This window comes from Elephas maximus, chromosome 7, assembly GCF_024166365.1.
Source record: "Elephas maximus indicus isolate mEleMax1 chromosome 7, mEleMax1 primary haplotype, whole genome shotgun sequence".
Lineage (NCBI taxonomy): Eukaryota > Metazoa > Chordata > Mammalia > Proboscidea > Elephantidae > Elephas > Elephas maximus.
Window position 1 is genome coordinate 46,417,393 of NC_064825.1, and position 17,793 is coordinate 46,435,185.

At 39.3% G+C, this 17,793-nt stretch overlaps 1 protein-coding gene across 4 annotated transcripts in view; it reads right to left on the reverse strand.

The window, feature by feature from the left end:
• UVRAG (UV radiation resistance associated) overlaps window positions 1-17,793 on the reverse strand; it is a 295,560-nt gene that overhangs the window by 29,490 nt on the left and 248,277 nt on the right. For all 4 annotated transcript variants that reach the window (XM_049889784.1, XM_049889786.1, XM_049889787.1 and 1 more), the window contains exon 14: window positions 3,364-3,455. In XM_049889784.1, coding sequence (XP_049745741.1) covers window positions 3,364-3,455 — 92 coding nt within the window. The remainder of the gene's footprint in view (window positions 1-3,363; window positions 3,456-17,793) is intronic.

Consider the following 17,793-nt stretch of genomic DNA (forward strand, 5'->3'; position numbering starts at 1 on the left):
CTGGTGGATTTGAACTGCTGACCTTTTTGGTTAGCAGCCATAGCTCTTAACCACTATGCCACCAGGGTTTTCAGGGTCAGGTAAGACCATGGTAAAGAGCCTGGATTTTGATATAATTACATGATTAAGATATAGTTAAATTTTAAAAAGACTACTCCGGCTACTGTGGAAAATGAAATGTGGTGGAGCAAGAGTGAAATCAGAGAGACAATTAACTACTGCAGTTGGGTGGCAGCTTAGACTGGGGTGGTAGTAGTAGAGATGGTGGGAAGTGGTAAGATTTGATATATATATTTTGTAGGTAGACATGACAGAATTGGCTAATCAATTAGATTGAATGTGGTAGAAGTGAAGAAAAGAAGGGAGTCAAAGATGAGTCCCTGGTAGATAGGGTACTACTTGCTGACTTAAACAACTGTGTAGACAGGGTACTACTTGCTGAATGTAAAACTGGTGGAGGACAGTTTTAGATATGTTGAGGATGAGATGCCTATGACACTATAAGGGGAGGTGTCAAGTAGGTCTGTGGCTAATCAGTTCGCAGGAGAAGTTTATGTTGAAAATATAACTTTGGGAGTCATAAACATATAGTTACTTTTCAAAACAACAGGATAGATGAGATCACATAAGAAGACAGTAGAGACAGAAAATGAGAGGTTGGCCTAAGATTGGTCCATGGAGAACGCCATCCAACACTGAAAGGTCAAGTAGAGGAGGAGAGGAAATATGCAAAACAGAGAGAAAGCAGCCAGAAGGAGGAAAACCAGGAGAGGGCTGTGCCTTGAAAGCCAAGAAAGAAGACTGCTTCAAGAAGGTAGTAATGGTCAGCAAAGCCAAATGCCACTGAGACACTGAACAGGATAAAGGCAGAAAAGTGACCTGTGGGTTTGGCAACATACTTCAGTAGGTACCTAGATAGATAAAAGGAATTTTAGTTGACTGATGGAAATGGAAACAAGACTGGAGTGAATTAATGAGGGACTGGAAAAATGAACATAAACAGACCTATAATCATTACAGAAATAAACCAGCAGTTAAAAATCTATACTCTCCACATCAACAGCAACAACAAAACAAAAAACACATGGGTTCTGGAAAGGTCTATCAGATCTTCAAGATATAACAATTTCTGTCTTGTACAAACTGTTCCAGAGAATACCCAAAAAACCCACCCCACTGATGTCAAGTCAGTTCCGACTCACAGTGACCCTACAGATCAGAGCAGAGTGGCCCCATAGGGCTTCCAAGGCTGTGATCTCTATGGGAGCAGACTGTCACGTCTTTCTCCTGCGGAGCAGCTGGTGGATTCAAACTACTGACGTTTCAATTAGCAGCCGAGTACTTAATCCCTGAGCCACCAGGGCCCCTTATTCCAGAGAACAGAAAGGAAAAAGCCTCAATTTATTTATGACCAAAATCAAGGATATAGAATGAAAAAAAAAAACTGTAGGCCAGTCTCATCTCAGTTCTTAGATGAAAACATTCTTTAAAAAAATAGCAAATAAAATCTAATAATGTACAAAAATAATACATTATGACTATGCAGAGTTTATCCCAGGAGGCAAAGGTGGCTTAACATTAGAGAATTTATTAACACACTAACACATTAAAGAAAAAAAAAAAGTAGTATTATTTCAGTAGATCCAGGATAAGCATTTGATAAAATTCAAAATATCCACATTCTTAGTAAGCTGGGAATAGAAAGAAACTTCCTTTTGCTGACAATGGATATCTACCAAAATCTGCAATAAGTATAATATTTAATGGTGAAGGCATTCTCTTTAATGTCAGAACCAAGGGAAGGATACCTATTATCATTGCTTCTGTTCCATAATAACGGTAGACAACAAAATGTGATAAAAGTTGTAAAAATAGAAAGGCAGAAACGCCATTATTCACTAAAAATACGATTGTATATGCAGAAAATCCAAGAGAATCTAAGACAAATTATTGTAACTAACATGTCTAACAAGGCTGTTGGATACAATCTCAAAACACAAAAATCAGTGGTATTCCTATATCCCATCCATAAAAAAAAAAGGATATTGTAACAAAAATTTACAACAACAACCGAAACTGTAAATTACCTAGGTCTAATTTTTTTTTTTTAAGTATCTAATAAAAGATGTGTAAGACTTTTATGAGGAAATTTATAAAACTTAACTGGGTTATGTTAAAAAAAAAAAAACAAAAAAACAAAGAGATACCATAGTCCACGAACAGGAAGATTCAACATCATAAAGCTGTGAAATCACTCAGATAAGATTCCTAAGTCATGAAAACCCAAACTGGTTTTTAAGAAGACCTTAAGTGTGGCGGAATCTCATTCTACCAGATATCAAGAAAGTTGGGGGCATCTTCTTCTTCCCTTTCTGTGAAGGAACATGACTTGGGAATAACACTTCTGACCTCTCTCCATCCTCTCACTCACTTTCCCTCAGAGGAGGAGGGACTGTTCTGATTGGTGAATTTAGACAGAAAAACAAAAACCGACTCTTCTTGCCTTAGTTTTATCTGGGTTCCTGCAGAAGAGTCATTTGATTGCTCTCAACCATGCAGTCAAGGTCAGAAAAAGAGCTGGGGTCAGAATCCAGTGTTCCTTACAAGAGACCATGCTACTCCCAGTTGTCTAACTCTAGAGCCCTGGTTTCCATCCACATGATGTTGCAAATCATTGCCCAAGGATTCAAGCTTTAAGAATCACTTGGTGGTTAGAATCAGTAGCTTTCCATTTATTTCAGTCAAGCAAATCAATCTAATGCCTTCTTTGTATCAGGCTCCCTGCCCACTCCCTCCTTGGCCTCCCCCTTTATAAAGGGTCATGTCTATCCTAACAAAGTATTTTTAAGTAGCAGCTTGCTCTCTTCTTTGTACAACAGGCATTGATACCAAATATAAGGAACATTCTAGTATGTGCCTCCTGGTATCAGACTAGGTCCTGATCATCTGTCTACCTGACCCTCTCCCTGTCTCCTTTCTTTCCTTAACTTCCATAGCCACCGACCCTGATGCTTATTCCACAGTTGTGTACTTCTCTTCTTCTTTGGAAAAGTCCAGGGGCTCCTTTTACGAATGAAGTGCTGTCGTCCAGTCTCTGCCTCAGCAACGCAATCAAGGATTCCTTGCCCAGCCAACAACCAAATGTTCAAATGACATCCCCCCACCTCCAAGGGTGTTTCACCCTCCTAAGCCAGACTGGAACTTAGACCTACATAAGTGTGACACTGCCTTTTCTTTTCTCCAGGTATCTCATTACAGAAGAAACCCTGGAAGGCAAGTGTGGAGCAACGTGGGAGTCAGGAAAACTGTCTCAGGGTCACTATCCACATTACAGCTTCTGTTATCAAAGGTAAAGGTACTCACCACCTGACCATTAGTCCATGCTCCATGAAGTTTTTCAGGTTAGGAAGGGTTTGTCTCAAGTCTGGAGTTCCCAGTCCATGTTGATATCTTAGCTGTAAAGGTAGAAAACATAGAATTAAAAGAAATTCTGGAACATACTAGGCAATGCTTCAGAAAAATGGTCCACTCAGCAAGTTATTTTTTTCAACTCTGAAAGAGGAAAAGTGAATGTGTGATCTTGATGTCATCAACCACAATGTTGAAATGATATTCATAAGTAAAGTAGCCTCTTCATCTACTGGAGTCCCTGGGGGGTACAAATGGTTAATGCACTTGGCTACTGATCAAAAGGCTGGGGGTTCAAGTCCACCCAGAAGTGCCTCAGAAGAAAGGGCTGGTGAGCTACTTCTGAAAAAAAAAATCAGCTATTGAAAACCCTATGGAGCGCAGTTCTACTCTGACACACACGGGGTTGCCATAAGTCAAAACCGACTCGATGGTAGCTGGAACTGGCACTCGTTTTTCATCTACTGTTCTACTGTCCCCTAAACTTGGGGAAGACTAAGAGGGACCAATTGTAGTATCAGGATATTTAAAAGAGCTTTTTATCTAGCCTTCTCTTTGACTCCCTGACCCCTCCCTTTGCATATCAAGGGTAAGGACCTTGTTATATTAATCTCTGAATTTCCAATAGCATCTGACAGTACGGTGCTCAGTCAGTGCTTAGCAAACAAATAAATAGCGAGTCACTTTTGACAAACCAAACCAAACCAAAACCCAACCCCTTGCTGTTGAGTTGATTCCGACTCATAGCAACCCTATAGGAGAGAGAAGAACTGCCCCATAGGGTTTCCAAGGAGTGGCTGGTGGATTTGAATTGCTGACCTTTCGGTTAGCAGCCGAGCTCTTTAATCATTGTGCCACCTTGGCCCCAATTTTGACAAAGGCTGTGCTTTATACTTTTCTTATACCTTAAACTGTCCTCTTTGTCCAAAACCAGAGCCCATGGCTGAGGAATTAGTATGGTTGTGCCCTTAGTATAACTCATTTCTACCAGAGATGAGTTTTCTAAAATAAAGACTTCTTATGTACGTTGGATAACTTGCTAAGTGTTTGTTTGTCATCTCTCTGTTCCTTGCCTCCTCTCACTCTGTCTCTGGATACCATTTGCTTCCTTAACTGCCTATAACAATATAAAAGTGAGGTAAGTATATGTGTATATGCATACATATGCTCACACACATAACATCAAACATATAGTAGGGGTTCAACACAGTCTTCTATAAAAGTATTTTTCAAATGAGATAAAGTGTTTTTTAAATGTATAAAACAAACAAAAAAAAACCCAAACCTTTGCCACTGAGTCAATTCTGACTCATAAACACCCTGTGGGACAGAGGAGAACTGCTGCACAGAGTTTCCAAGGCTGTAATCTTTATGAGAGCAGACTGCCACATCTTTCTCCCTTGGAGTGGCTGGTGGGTTCGAATCGCCGACTTTCTGGTTAGCAGCCAAGTGCTTAACCCCTATGCTACCAGGGCTCCTTTTTAAATGTATACTGGTTTATAAATGTGAAGGGCCATCAGTCTTAAGGTTTTACTTTTCCAGCACTTAAATATCAAAGTGGCTAAGTCAAACTTAAATGATCAAACAAAAAAAACATTTTCCTCTCTTTTAAAAATAAAACCAACAACAAAAAAAATCAAAGTAAGTTTTCTTTGTGAGTAGTGCTCTATTGATTTTTCCCTATGGGTGAGGGACACATAACAGAGAAAAGAGCTCACTCTCACAGACACTGAGCTTTTTAAGAAAAACTCCAAACCCACTGGACCTCTTGAATAGTCTGAGCACATACATGAAGTAAGGACACAGAAATATAGAATGTTAAAGCTAAAAAGTATCCTGAATATTATTTAAGCCAATCTTTCCCTTTGCAGATGGGGAAACTGAAGGCCAGAAAGAAGCACTAAATTCTACGGGATGACATGGTTTGGCGGCAAAGATATTATTAGCCAGGGTCTCCTTTTCACAAACCATGCTATTCCACCATCTACCTCAAAGTCTGAGAAAAAATTGGTAAGAATGCTCAAGAAAACAGAGGGAAAACATTCTTTTCCTTTTCCAAAGCTAGCTAGGGTGACCTAAATCACCTCCTGAAATTTACTGACCTTGAATTATAAGATCTACCCCATATTAAATGACATCATTTCTTGTATTAATATAAAAGCATTTTTTTCATACATTGATAAAAGCAAAATGGCTGCTATCCCAATATGACATTCCTGAATTCATTGTTTCAATAAAAAAGTAAAATTGTTTACACATGGGCATGGAAATTTCACCTGTGATTCATACTGAAAAATATTAACTATCAAAAAAATCATACTGAAATAACACCAAGCTATGTGTCTCTGAGCCAGTACATAGCCAACTGTCTGCCCTGGGATCCAAAATGGAAGGTGGGTGTTGAATTCTTTTCAGAGACCACGACAAAAATCTCTCTCCAAGTCTCATTTCAACCAAAAGAGGAAAATGTGGGAATTTCAAGCCTCCACTCAGGTCTTAATTCTTCGTTTGCTGCATAGCACCGTTATTTTTACCACAGAATCTTAAGCTATTATAGCTTAAAGAGACCCTCAAGAGCATCTTTTCCAATCTCCTCCCATTCACAAATGGAGAAACTAAGCCTCAGTACGGCACAAATGTCCTGCTCAAGGTCACACAGCTGATAAGGGACAAAATCTAGGCTAGAACCTCTTGATAACACCTCTAAGTTCTCTCATATCACTATTTTAATTTTCAACACAGAATTTAAAAAATCACATATCAATAAAGAACAGTGATGAATCCATGAAACATTTCATCACATGGAGAAATCTGGAAGATATTATGCTGAGTGAAATTAGTCAGCTGCAAAAGGACAAATACTGTATAAGACCACTATTATAAGAACTGGAGAAAGTTTAAACGGAGAAGAAAATATTCTTTGATGGTTACAGGAGGGGGGAGGGAGGAAAAGAAGGAGAGGGGTTTTCACTAATTAGATAGTAGATAAGTTTTATTTTAGGTGAAGGGAAAGACACAATACAGGAGAGGTCAACACAACTGGACTAAACCAAAAGCAGAGAAGTTTCCTGAATAAACTGAATGCTTCGAAGGCCATTGAAGCAGGGGCAGGGGTTTGGGGACCACGGCTTCAGGGGACATCTAAGTCAATTGGCATAATAAAATGTATTAAGAAAACATCCTGCATCCCACTTTGGAGAGTGGCGTCTGGGTCTTAAACGCTAGCAAGCGGCCATCTAAGATGCATCAACTGGTCTCAACCCACCTGGAGCAGGGAAGAATAAAGAACAACAAAGACACAAGGTAACTATGAGCCTAAGAGACAGAAAGGACCACATAAACCAGAGACTACATCAGCCTGAGACGAGAGTAAGATCGTGCCCGGCCACAACTAATGGCTGCCCTGACAGGGAACACAACAGAGAACCCTGGAGAGAGCAGGAAAGCAGTGGGATGCAGACCTCAAATTCTCATAAAAAGACCAGAATTAATGGTCAGACTGGGACTAGAAGGATCTCAGAGGTCATGGTCCCCAGACCTTCTGTTAGCCCAAGACAGGAACCATTCCTGGGGTCAACTCTTCAGACAGGGATTGGACTGGAATATGGGATGGAAAATGATACTGGTGAAGAATGGGCTTCTTGGATCAAGTAGACACATGAGACTGTGTTGGCATCTCCTGTCTGGCAGGGAGATGAGGGAGCAGAGGGGCCAGAAGCTGCCTGAATGGACATGAGGAGAGAGAGAGTGGGGGTAAGGAGTGTGCTGTCTCATTAGGGGGAGAGCAATTAGGAGTGTATAGCAAGGTGTGTATAAATTTTTATATGAGAGACTGACTTGATTTGTAAGCTTTCACTTAAAGCACAATAAAAATTAATTTAAAAAATCACATATAATACACATACATACTAATTTAATTTTTATTAATAAAGTACATGTAAAAAAAAAAGAGTCCAAAAAGCTTATAATAATAAACAGCAGTTCTTTGCTATTTAGTGGCAACCACTTTTAGCTGTTTCTTGTTTATCTTCATATTTCCAAATAATAAAAACCAAAACCAAACCTGTAGCTGTCGAGTTGATTCTGACTCATCATGACTCTATAGGACAGAGTAGAACTGCCCCATAGAGTTTCCAAGGAGCACCTGGTGGATTAAAACTGGGGACTTCTTTTTTCAAAAATTTTTATCATGTTCCTACTATGTGTGGGAACACAATAATATTAAATTTTTATAGTGTTCCTACTATGAAAGATGAGAATTTAGCTCTCTTGTATCTCTCTCACATATTTTCTCTTCTCCCGTACGTTACATATTGACTTTTTATTAAAGAATATGAAGACTTAACTCTCTGCCCTCCCACACATACTTCCCCTCCTCATCCTCTCAATATATTCAACATCACATTTGTTATTATACCTACATAAACAATGTTCACTGCTGAGCCATGTAGTGTACTATTCTTTTCTTCTACTTTTTTCCTGAAGTGATAACTGCCATTTTTTTTTTGCATTTGCTTAGATTTTTAATGTACCTATTGCTAGATCCTTCCCAAATTCTCTGACAAAACATTAAAACTCTGTCAATATGATTAAATACACCATGTAACCTATCAAGTCCATTTTCCCCTTGGAAATACATATCCTGAAGCCCCCCACCCACGCTCCAATCTCAACTGGCTGATTTCTAGGCCTGGGACATTGCTATCTTCCTAGAACTTTCCTTCAGCATCATCTTGGAATTTTGTTTATTTCTCTCCAACAACAGTTGGAGCTGCTGTTCCCTGGATCTTGTGTCTTCTTCCCTGATTTACTGCCTGATATTGGTGGAGCATATCCTACAACAGCTTTCTGGGAAAGAGTAGCATGGAAGGTATCTTTCTTGATACCTCGGATATATGAAAATACCTTTGTTCCATTCTTACACTTGAATGATAGCTTGCTTGGGTATAGAATTATGGGTTGAAAATAATTTTTCTTTGGAATTTCCAAAACACTACTTCACTGTCTTTTAACTTTGCATATGGCAATTAAGAAACCTAATAACATTCTGAATCCTGGACCTTTGTTATGTGAGTTGATTCTTCCCTCTGGAAGTTTTAGAATTTTCCTATTTAGTCCCGGTATCTGAAATTTCACACTGAAAAGCTTTCACTGGGGTCTTTTTTTCATTCATTGTGTTGGGCACTTAGAGAGTCCTTTCAATATAAAAACTCTTACCCCCTAATTCTGGTCATTTTCTTGTCGTATTATTTTTTTCCTTTCTTCCTTCTCCTTCTTGTCCACCACCAGCACTAGCACCACCACCCTACTTCTCCTTCCTCTTCATTTTCTGTTACCTGTGGGTTTCTTTTGTTCTGTTTGGCTTAGGACTCCCTCAACCCCTCCTACCCCTCCCATACTAGAGGCTTTTCTTTAATTCTAGTAATCTTGGTTGTCAGCTAACCTTTACAAATGAGATTCTAAAAAGTTGATTATGAAGTCTATGTGCTGGCCATGCTTGTTGACTGGGGGATCTTCCTGTTTCACTGTAGAATGAGTAGATGGAGAACCAGCCCTTCCTGTGAGGGACATGTCAGCCCCAGTAGCTCTCATTGCCAGAACTATTTTTTTTTTCCCAGAAGAAGTCCTCCAATCTTCTGTTTGGGGTATAATCTGGATCCCATTTTGGGAGTTAAGTAGGAAAAGGGTGTTGGGGAACTCATTGTTGGTATATCGGACTTCCATTTAATCTTGTTTTTAGTAAGGTACCTTGCTTCCTGCCCCAGTGCACCAGGCACAGTACCTTTGAATTTAGAGCTTCTCGGGTTCCATTTTTTCAGAAAGTAAAGCTCCATTCTCCCACTGGGGTGTGTGAGGGTAGGTGCTTGGTTATGCAGGGTAGGGAAAAAAATCTATGGATTCTTTCTTCTCTTTTTATAGATTTTCAATTAATCCTCCTCCTTTTAGCAGTATTTTCCTCACCTCTATACTCCAGGAGATACTCAACCGTTGCCCAAACCCACTGCTGTCAAGTTGATTCCGACTCATAGCAACCCTATGAGACAGAGTAGAACTGCCCCACAGGGTTTCAAAGAAGTGGCTGGTAGATTCAAGCTGCCTACCTTTTGGTTAGCAGCCAAGCTCTTAACCACCGTGCCACCAGGGCCCCCTATGAGATACCTGTTGTTGTGACTGGTAGGTGCCACTGAGTTGGTTCTGACTCACAGCAACCCTATATACAACAGAACGAAACACTGCCGGGTCCTGCACCATCCCCATGATCACCGCTACGCTTGAGCCCATTGTTGCAGCCACTGTGTTAAACCATCTCCTTCAGGGTTTTCCTCTTTTTTGCTGACCCTCCACTTTACCAAACATGATGTCCTTCTCCAGGGACTGAGCCCTCCTGACAACATGTCCAAAGTGTGTGAAATGAAGTCTCGTCATCCTTGCCTCCAAGGAGCATTCTGGCTGTACTTCTTCCAAGACAAATTTGTTCATTCTTTTGGCAGTCAATGGTATATTCAATATTCTTCGCCAACACAACTCAAGGTGTCAATTCTTCTTCAGTCTTCCTTATTCACTGTCCAACTTTTGTACGCGTATGAGGCGATTGAGAACACCATGGCTTGGCTCAGGCGCACCTCAGTCCTCAAAGTGACATCTTTGCTTTTTAACACTTTAAAGATGTCTTTTGCAGCAGATCTGCCCGATGCAATTTGTCTTTTGACTTCTTGACTGCTGCTTCCATGGATGTCGATTGTGGATACAAGTAAAATGAAATCCTTGACAACTTCAATCTTTTCTCCATTTATCATGATGTTATTTACTGGTCCAGGTGTGAGGATTTTTGTTCTCTTTTTGTTGAAGTTTAATCCATACTGAAGGCTATAGTCTTTAATCTTCATCAGTAAGTGCTTCAAGTCCTCTTCACTTTCAGCAAGTAAGGTTGTGTCATCTACATGCGCAGGCTGTTAATGAGTCTTCCTCCATTCCTGATGCTCCATTCTTCTTCATATAGTCCAGCTTCTCCGATTATTTGCTCAGCATACAGATTGAATAATTATGGTGAAAGGATACAACCCTGATGCACACCTTTCCTGACTTTAAACCATGCAGTATCCCCTTGTTCTGTTCCAGTGAATGCCTCCTGATCTATGTACAGGTTCCTCATGAGCACAATTAAGTGTTCTGGAATTCCCATTCTTTGCAATGTTATCCATAATTTGTTATGATCCATGTAGTTGAATGCCTTTGCATAGTCAATAAAACACAGATAAACACCTTTCTGGTATTCTTTGCTTTCAGCCAGGGTCCATCTGACTTCAGTACTGATATCCCTCATTCTACATCCTTTTCTGAATCTGGCTTGAATTTATGGTGGTTCCTGCAGATGTACTGCTACAGCCTCTTTTGAATGATCTTCAGCAAAATTTTACTTGCAGGTGATATTAATGATATTGTTCGTTAATTTCCACATTCGGTTGGATCACCTTTCTTGGGAATAGGCATAAATATGTATCTCTTCCAGTCAGTTGGCCAGGTAGCTGTCTTCCAAATTTCTTGGCTTAGATGAGCGAGCACTTCCAGCACTGTATCTGTTTGTTGAAACATCTCAACTGGTATTCCGTCAATTCCTGGAGACTTGTTTTTCACCAAAAGCCTTCAGTACAGCTTGGACTTCTTCCTGCAGTGCCATAGGTTCCTGATCATATGTTACCTCCTGAAATGGCTGAACATCAGCCAATTCTTTTTGGTACAGTAACTCAGTGTATTCCTTCCATTTTCTTTTGATGCTTCCTGCTTTGTTCAGAATTTTGCCCACAGAACCCTTCACTATTGCAACTCAAGGCTTGAATTTCTTCTTCAGTTCTTTTAGCTTGAGAAATGTGGAGCATGTTCTTCCCTTTTGGTTTTCTACCTCCAGGTCTCTGCACATGTCATTATAATATTTTACTTTGTCTTCTTGAAATGCCCTTTGATATCTTCTTTTCATTTCTGTGACTTCATCATTTCTTCCATTCGCTTTAGTTACTAGACATTCAAGAGCAAGTTTCAGAGTCTCTTCTGACATCTACTGTGATCTTTCTTTCTTTCCTGTCCTTTTAATGTGCTCTTGCTTTCTTCATGTATGATATCCTTGATGTCATTTCACAACTCGTCTGGTCTTCGGTCATTAGTGTACAATGCGTCAAATCTATTCTTGAGATGGCCTCTAAATTCAGGTGGGATGTACTCAAGGTCATACTTCGGCTCTCGTGGACTTGTTCTAATTTTCTTCAGTTTCAACTTGAACTTGCATAGGAACAATTGATGGTCTGTTCCGCAATCAGCCTGGCCTTGTTGTCACTGATGATATTGAGCTTTTCCATTGTCTCTTTCCACAGATGTAGTCTATTTGATTCCTGTATATTCCATCTGGTGAGGTCCACCTGTATAGTCGCTGTTAATGTTGTTGAAAAAACATATTTGCAATTAAGAAGTCGTTGGTCTTGCAAAATTCTATCATGCATTCTCCGGCATGATTTCTAAATCCTAAGCCCTTCTGGAGTTTTATGGTTTGAATCATTGCTTCTTGAAGCCTTTAGGTTTCAGTTTTCTCCATACTGCCAAGCTAGTTTATCACTGCCAAGCTAGTTTATCACTCATTTACTTACCTGCAATTTTCTCAAAAGTTGTCAGCTCTATCACTCGACAGTATCTCTTACAATCTTTTTATCCTTGTGAGTTTACACTTTTTACATTACATTATTAGTAGCATTTCAGTAGAGAACTGATATACATAAGTATATGCAATTTGTTTATCATGAAGATAGATACACACATACCCAGCTTCTGAATACTGGTTAATCACCCTCCCTACAGCCTTTTACATACTTCTCACCGCTCCAGCAGAGAGCTCTCTTTCCTGTCTCCAAGTGGCTTTCTACATCTGGTTACATTCTATTCATTCTTAAAGAGCCAACCATGTTCCATTTCCTAAGGGAAGCTCCCTCTGATTGCTCCAGGATAAAGTGGTATTTTACTCCTTTCCCCAAATCCCTTCCTACACTGCCTTTCCATTTGCTCTCTTTGGAAAGTCTTAACTATTCGAATAAGTACTTGATGAATAGTTGTTAAATTAATAAGTAGATGAACGCAGTGTGGTAGGGAATGAGGAGCATCATGTTGCAGTGGAACGAGAATGTGCTGAGATGCAGAATGAAAGAACACAGGAAGCGTCAGGCAGGAAACGTCTCAACTTCTCATCTTAGTTTGCTCTCCCACTTCTCTTTCTATACACACATGCCTCCTAAAAATCTATCTGGATCCTTATTCGTCCAAGGCCAATCCTACTACCTGTATTCTGGATTTTATGCCTTCCAGCCTCAACAGGGCCTTGTGCCATCAATTATTACGATCTATTTTTTTTTTTTTCCCTTAAGTTTCACCCTTTCTATTAGCTCTTCTTCCTCAACTCTCCTTTATCTTTAAGAAAAAACAAACAAACCCAAACTTTCTTCCTCAGTTTTACATATATAGCCTTTCTAACTTCTGTCCAATCTTTACTTCTTCACTTGAGGGGTAGGTTTGACGGAAGGGTTTACAGAAGCTACTTCTCTGGCCACCTCTGGGGAAGTGAATAGGAATGGAGGGAGCGCGCCAGGATTTAGTCTTATGCAATACCCTGTCAGACAGAGCTGACCCACTATTAAAATGTAAATTCTTCAAGAAAGGAACAAATCACATTTTTAAAGTAATTTTTAAACAAGTTAACTTTCTGGTAAGGTATTAGTAACACTAGGAAGGAAAAAAAGGAACCAAACCAAGGAAGAAAGGACAAGAATAGGCAAAGAGAAAGAACTACATTTACGAAGTTCCTACATGTCCTACACAAGGAGCCTTTGTGGTGCAGTGGGTAAAGTGATCAAGTGCTAACCGAAAGGTCGGCAGTTTGAAATCACCAGTGGCTCCGCAGGAGAAAGATGCAGCAGTCTTCTTCCATAGAGATTTATAGCCTTGGAAACCCTATGGGGTTGCTATGAGTCGGAATTGACTTGATAGCAGTGGGTATATGTCCTATTCACTCAAGCAACAAATGCTTATTGAATGTTCACTAGGCTAACCAAAACTCATTGCCGCCGAGTCGATTTCGACTCATAGCAACCCAATATGAGTTCACTAGGCTAGGCACTGTGAATCAGCTCTCTGTCTTTGGAATGACAGGCCTATTCTCACCATATACTTACTGTATGTAACCTTGAGCAAGTTACATAACCAGTTTGTGCTTGTCTATAAAACAGGACCAATAATATTGTTTCTTAAGATTTTTGTAAGAGTTCAGTTAGAATTTTTATAGAGAATGAAAGTTCCTGAGGCCTGACCTTTAGAGGGTATTCATTAAAACTGTTGAGGGTCTCAAGTGCTAGAGTTCCAACTTTCTCTTGTCAGCAGTAAGAATCTACTGCATGACCTTCAGAAGGAGAGTGAATGCGGAAAACAACTTCAGAGACAGCTGTGAAGGGTAGGTTAAAAGATGGAAGTACTTTTTTTCTATGAAATTTCACTTCGCATTCCATCAAATCTGCCCTCACCAACTACTATCCATATCACACTTCCCTAAACCACACAGCTCCTTCTGCTCGCACTTCTGATTGAGGATGGTAGATGCCAAGAAACCCAGGCAAATAAAATATTGCTTAGGGTCTAACTCTCTCAGTTTAGTCCCTGAAATAAACACCTTTGTAACAACTTCCCACAGCACCACCACCCAAAGAGTTTAAGCAGTTTTTAAGTGGAATTTTGGTTTCAATTAACTTGAATTTCAGCTTTACTGATTGGTTTAGGACTCCATGGGAGCAATTAAATTTTCATTCAACTCTATGACTAATAGGTAACTAAATGGAAAACTATACATTGATGAGAAATTAGACAGGAAGTGGGAAGAAGCATGTTCAGTGGTTTCCTTGGAAAATTTTTTTTTTATTGTCTACAAACAAAAAACAAAAACCTATATTAAAATAACCAAGGAGACCTGGCTAGAATAAGCAAAAAGAAAGAAAACCAGAACAAAGAATGCATTTAGACTGTAATTCAGACAACGATAGCTGTTCCATTAACTACCTCTTCCCTCTGTTTTCCTCTCCCATACCCCCTTTTTGAATAAAAATATAATATTTTTCCAAAACCACATGTTGGTTTCACCCCAAAGTACTGCACATTCACTGTGAGCCCAATGAGATCAACTATGATTTTAAAGCCCTTGCAGTTGGAATAAACTAGTTCATATAGCTTGATAAATCCTGCTCCCCATTGACTAGGTAAGACCATTTGCAGCTCTGGAGATCATATTTTAAAATAAAGTATGATTGTGCTGATGAGAAGCAAATGCTGAGCTCTTGTACTCAGTGAACATCCTCCTACTGAGCAAAGAGGTCTAATTTAATATCAAAGTGCTACATTTTATTTTTATTTTTTAAACACAATTTTTCCAGAGGGTTTAGGAATCATTTTGTCATTTAGGTTTTTGGCAGAGAAGAAATTCAGTTCAGACAACACACACACGCGTATGCGCGCACACACACGCATCCTTCCAAACTACATTCATCTATACAAGGCCACTTATTGCGTGGCTTATTAGTTCCATATGGGGCTTGAGCTAAGCTGCATGCTATGTTTGATACAAACCGTCTGTTGCTGTGAGGGAATGTGGATTAATACAATGCTTCAATAAAAGTTACTAAAAGATCAACACTTTCGTGATGGGATTACAATGAATTTGAGTACAAAGAGAACTGGTCTAGAGGAGCTGAAAAATAACAAATTAAAAATGCACATATGCATCAAAGACTTTAGAGTTTTGGTTTGTGTAGTCAAAAATCTCTGTAGGATTAGTTATCAATATTTCAATTCATTTTTAAATGCTAACATTTCACTGACATGAAAAGAGCTAGATTAAGAACTTTTTTTTTTAAAAAAAGAGCAACACCATGTCAAAAATAATAACTCTTTCCTAGAAGAAAATGCAACTCTTTCAAATACATGGAAAAGCTACTTAGAAAATATTTAATATGAGCAATAATATTGTTTCTTACAGTGAGTCATTGCAATACATACCTCTAAGGGAAAGTATAAAAACTCGATTATGGGCCTCTGGTTGTAAGAACAACCTAAGTACTTTTCCATCCCCATCTACAAACGATGCCAGTCTTTTCCAAAATAGATATGTTATAATGTAAACACTGGACACAGCTGAGGTCTACAGCCTAAATCAAGTCTAAAAGCTTTGAAGTCTAAGAAATGAAAAAGCTTCCTCCATTCTTCCTCTCAATCATAGGATCAGCTTCTCTCAGAATCGTGGAATTAATATTAGAGTCGAGTGGCAACTATGGGAGCATCCAGCCCACTTCCTTCACTTAACCCGCAAGAAAAGTGAGAGAGGTTAAACGTCCTACCTAAGGTTGAACAGGTTAAGTTCAGGGACTAGAATCTAAGTTTGCTGAGTTCTAACCACAGGCTATTTTCTTTGTTGCTTTGTTGTATTTATGAGGCATAGGTGATATGTGAGCCGAACTGATCATTACAAAATCTGTCATATTAAAAACACTTCAATTAAAATGGTCCTTTGCTTCAGACTCTTATGTTGGCCTGAAAACAACTAAAAGCCCTATTAAACTGAGGCAACTCTGGAGCCAACCCCATCTTTAAGTGTGGTCCCTTATCACTGCCAATCCTGAGTTGCTGAAGAGAGTAAAACATACTGCAAATGGAGAAGCAAACTAGAGCTGGAAATTTGTCAAAGGCGAATCATCTCCTTGCCAGCAACTGCAATCGGCTTTAATTAATGATCATCAAAGAGCACTTACGTCCTCTGGAAGCTAAAGACTACATGGATAGATAGTCTCATGGAACATCTCCAGTAGAGCAGATATTCATGCTGTCAGGTCCAGCAGGCTGACCCTGGCCGTCTGCCCTCCTGATAGTCCTATGCTCCCTCACCTACCTCAAACTACCTTGTATTGACCCATTCTGGATTTCTTGTGGAGCTAGACTTTACCCCCTAAATTACTTAAACTCAGTACTTTTGCTTCTAGTTGCATCTTAGCTTTGTCTGTACCCTAGGTTTATTGCAATCTCAGTGTCAAAAACTGTACACTTTGATCAAGACAACAGTCTAATAGGATAGAGACCGTTTTTGCAAATGTTGTATAAATAAGATCATACATGTATAGACACTTGTGTCTGGTTTCTTTCACTTATGTTTTTGAGATTTATCCATGTTGTTGCATATATAAATAGGTTGTTCTTTTTTATGGCTGAGTAGTATTCCATTGTATGAATGCACCACAAATTCTTTATGTAATATACCAGTTAGTGAACATTTGTGTTGTTTCCAGTTTGGGCTACTATGAATTACGGTGCTCTAAACATTTTGGCACAGATTTTTTTTTTGAAATTGTGTTTTTTACTTCTCTTGGACAAACACCTAGGAGTGGAATTGCTGGGCTGAATAGGAAACACATGTTTAACTTTATAAAAAAAGTCAAACTGTTTTCCAAAGTGGTTATACAATTTAGCATTCCCACCAAGCATGTATGAATGTTTCTCCTGCTCTGCAACATTGTCAGTACTTGATACTGTCAGTCTCAAAAATTTTAGCCATTTTAGTAGGTGTATAGTAGTATCACCCTGTGGTTTTAATTTATATTTCCCTAATGACTAACGGGAAACCCTGGTGGCATAGTGGTTAAGTGCTACGGCTGCTAACCAAAGGGTCGGCAGTTTGAATCCACCAGGCGTTCCTTGGAAAATCTATGGGGCACTTCTGCTCTGTCCTATGGGGTCGCTATGAGTCAGAATCAATTCGGTGGCACTGTTTTTTTTTAATGACTAACGATATTGAGAATCTTTTCACATGCTTATTTGCCATCTGTAGCTTTTTTTCTGGCCCTCCTGGAGTTTCTGTGAGCCACCTAATGTTTCCTTATGAATACCTACTCCCTGTGACTAATCCTAATACTTTCTAATTAATAACCCTCTAATTACTGCCATTTCTGTTTGATCTAGTTAGAGTAGATTTTGTTTACTGCAACAATACAACACTATATGCAATTAGGAGCCACAGAGAATTCCTAAGTGTGGAAAAAAAAAAAATGAAAGTGCTATTAGTAAGCGCAAGGATTCTTTCATAGAAATTCAGGCAAATCTAAGTATTGGAATTTTATTAAAATGGCAATGTACTTAAATCTGTTGCCACAAATATGACTATATAAGGAACACAGAAACCCATCCTGGCATCTCCCCAGGAATGTGTAGTGTCCAGAAATACCTGACCTGACATGACCATTGGTACAAATTACTTAGCTCAACAATTATTGAACAGTTCTTCTGTGTGTGTGTGATAGCAATGGTGGAAATGGAGATATG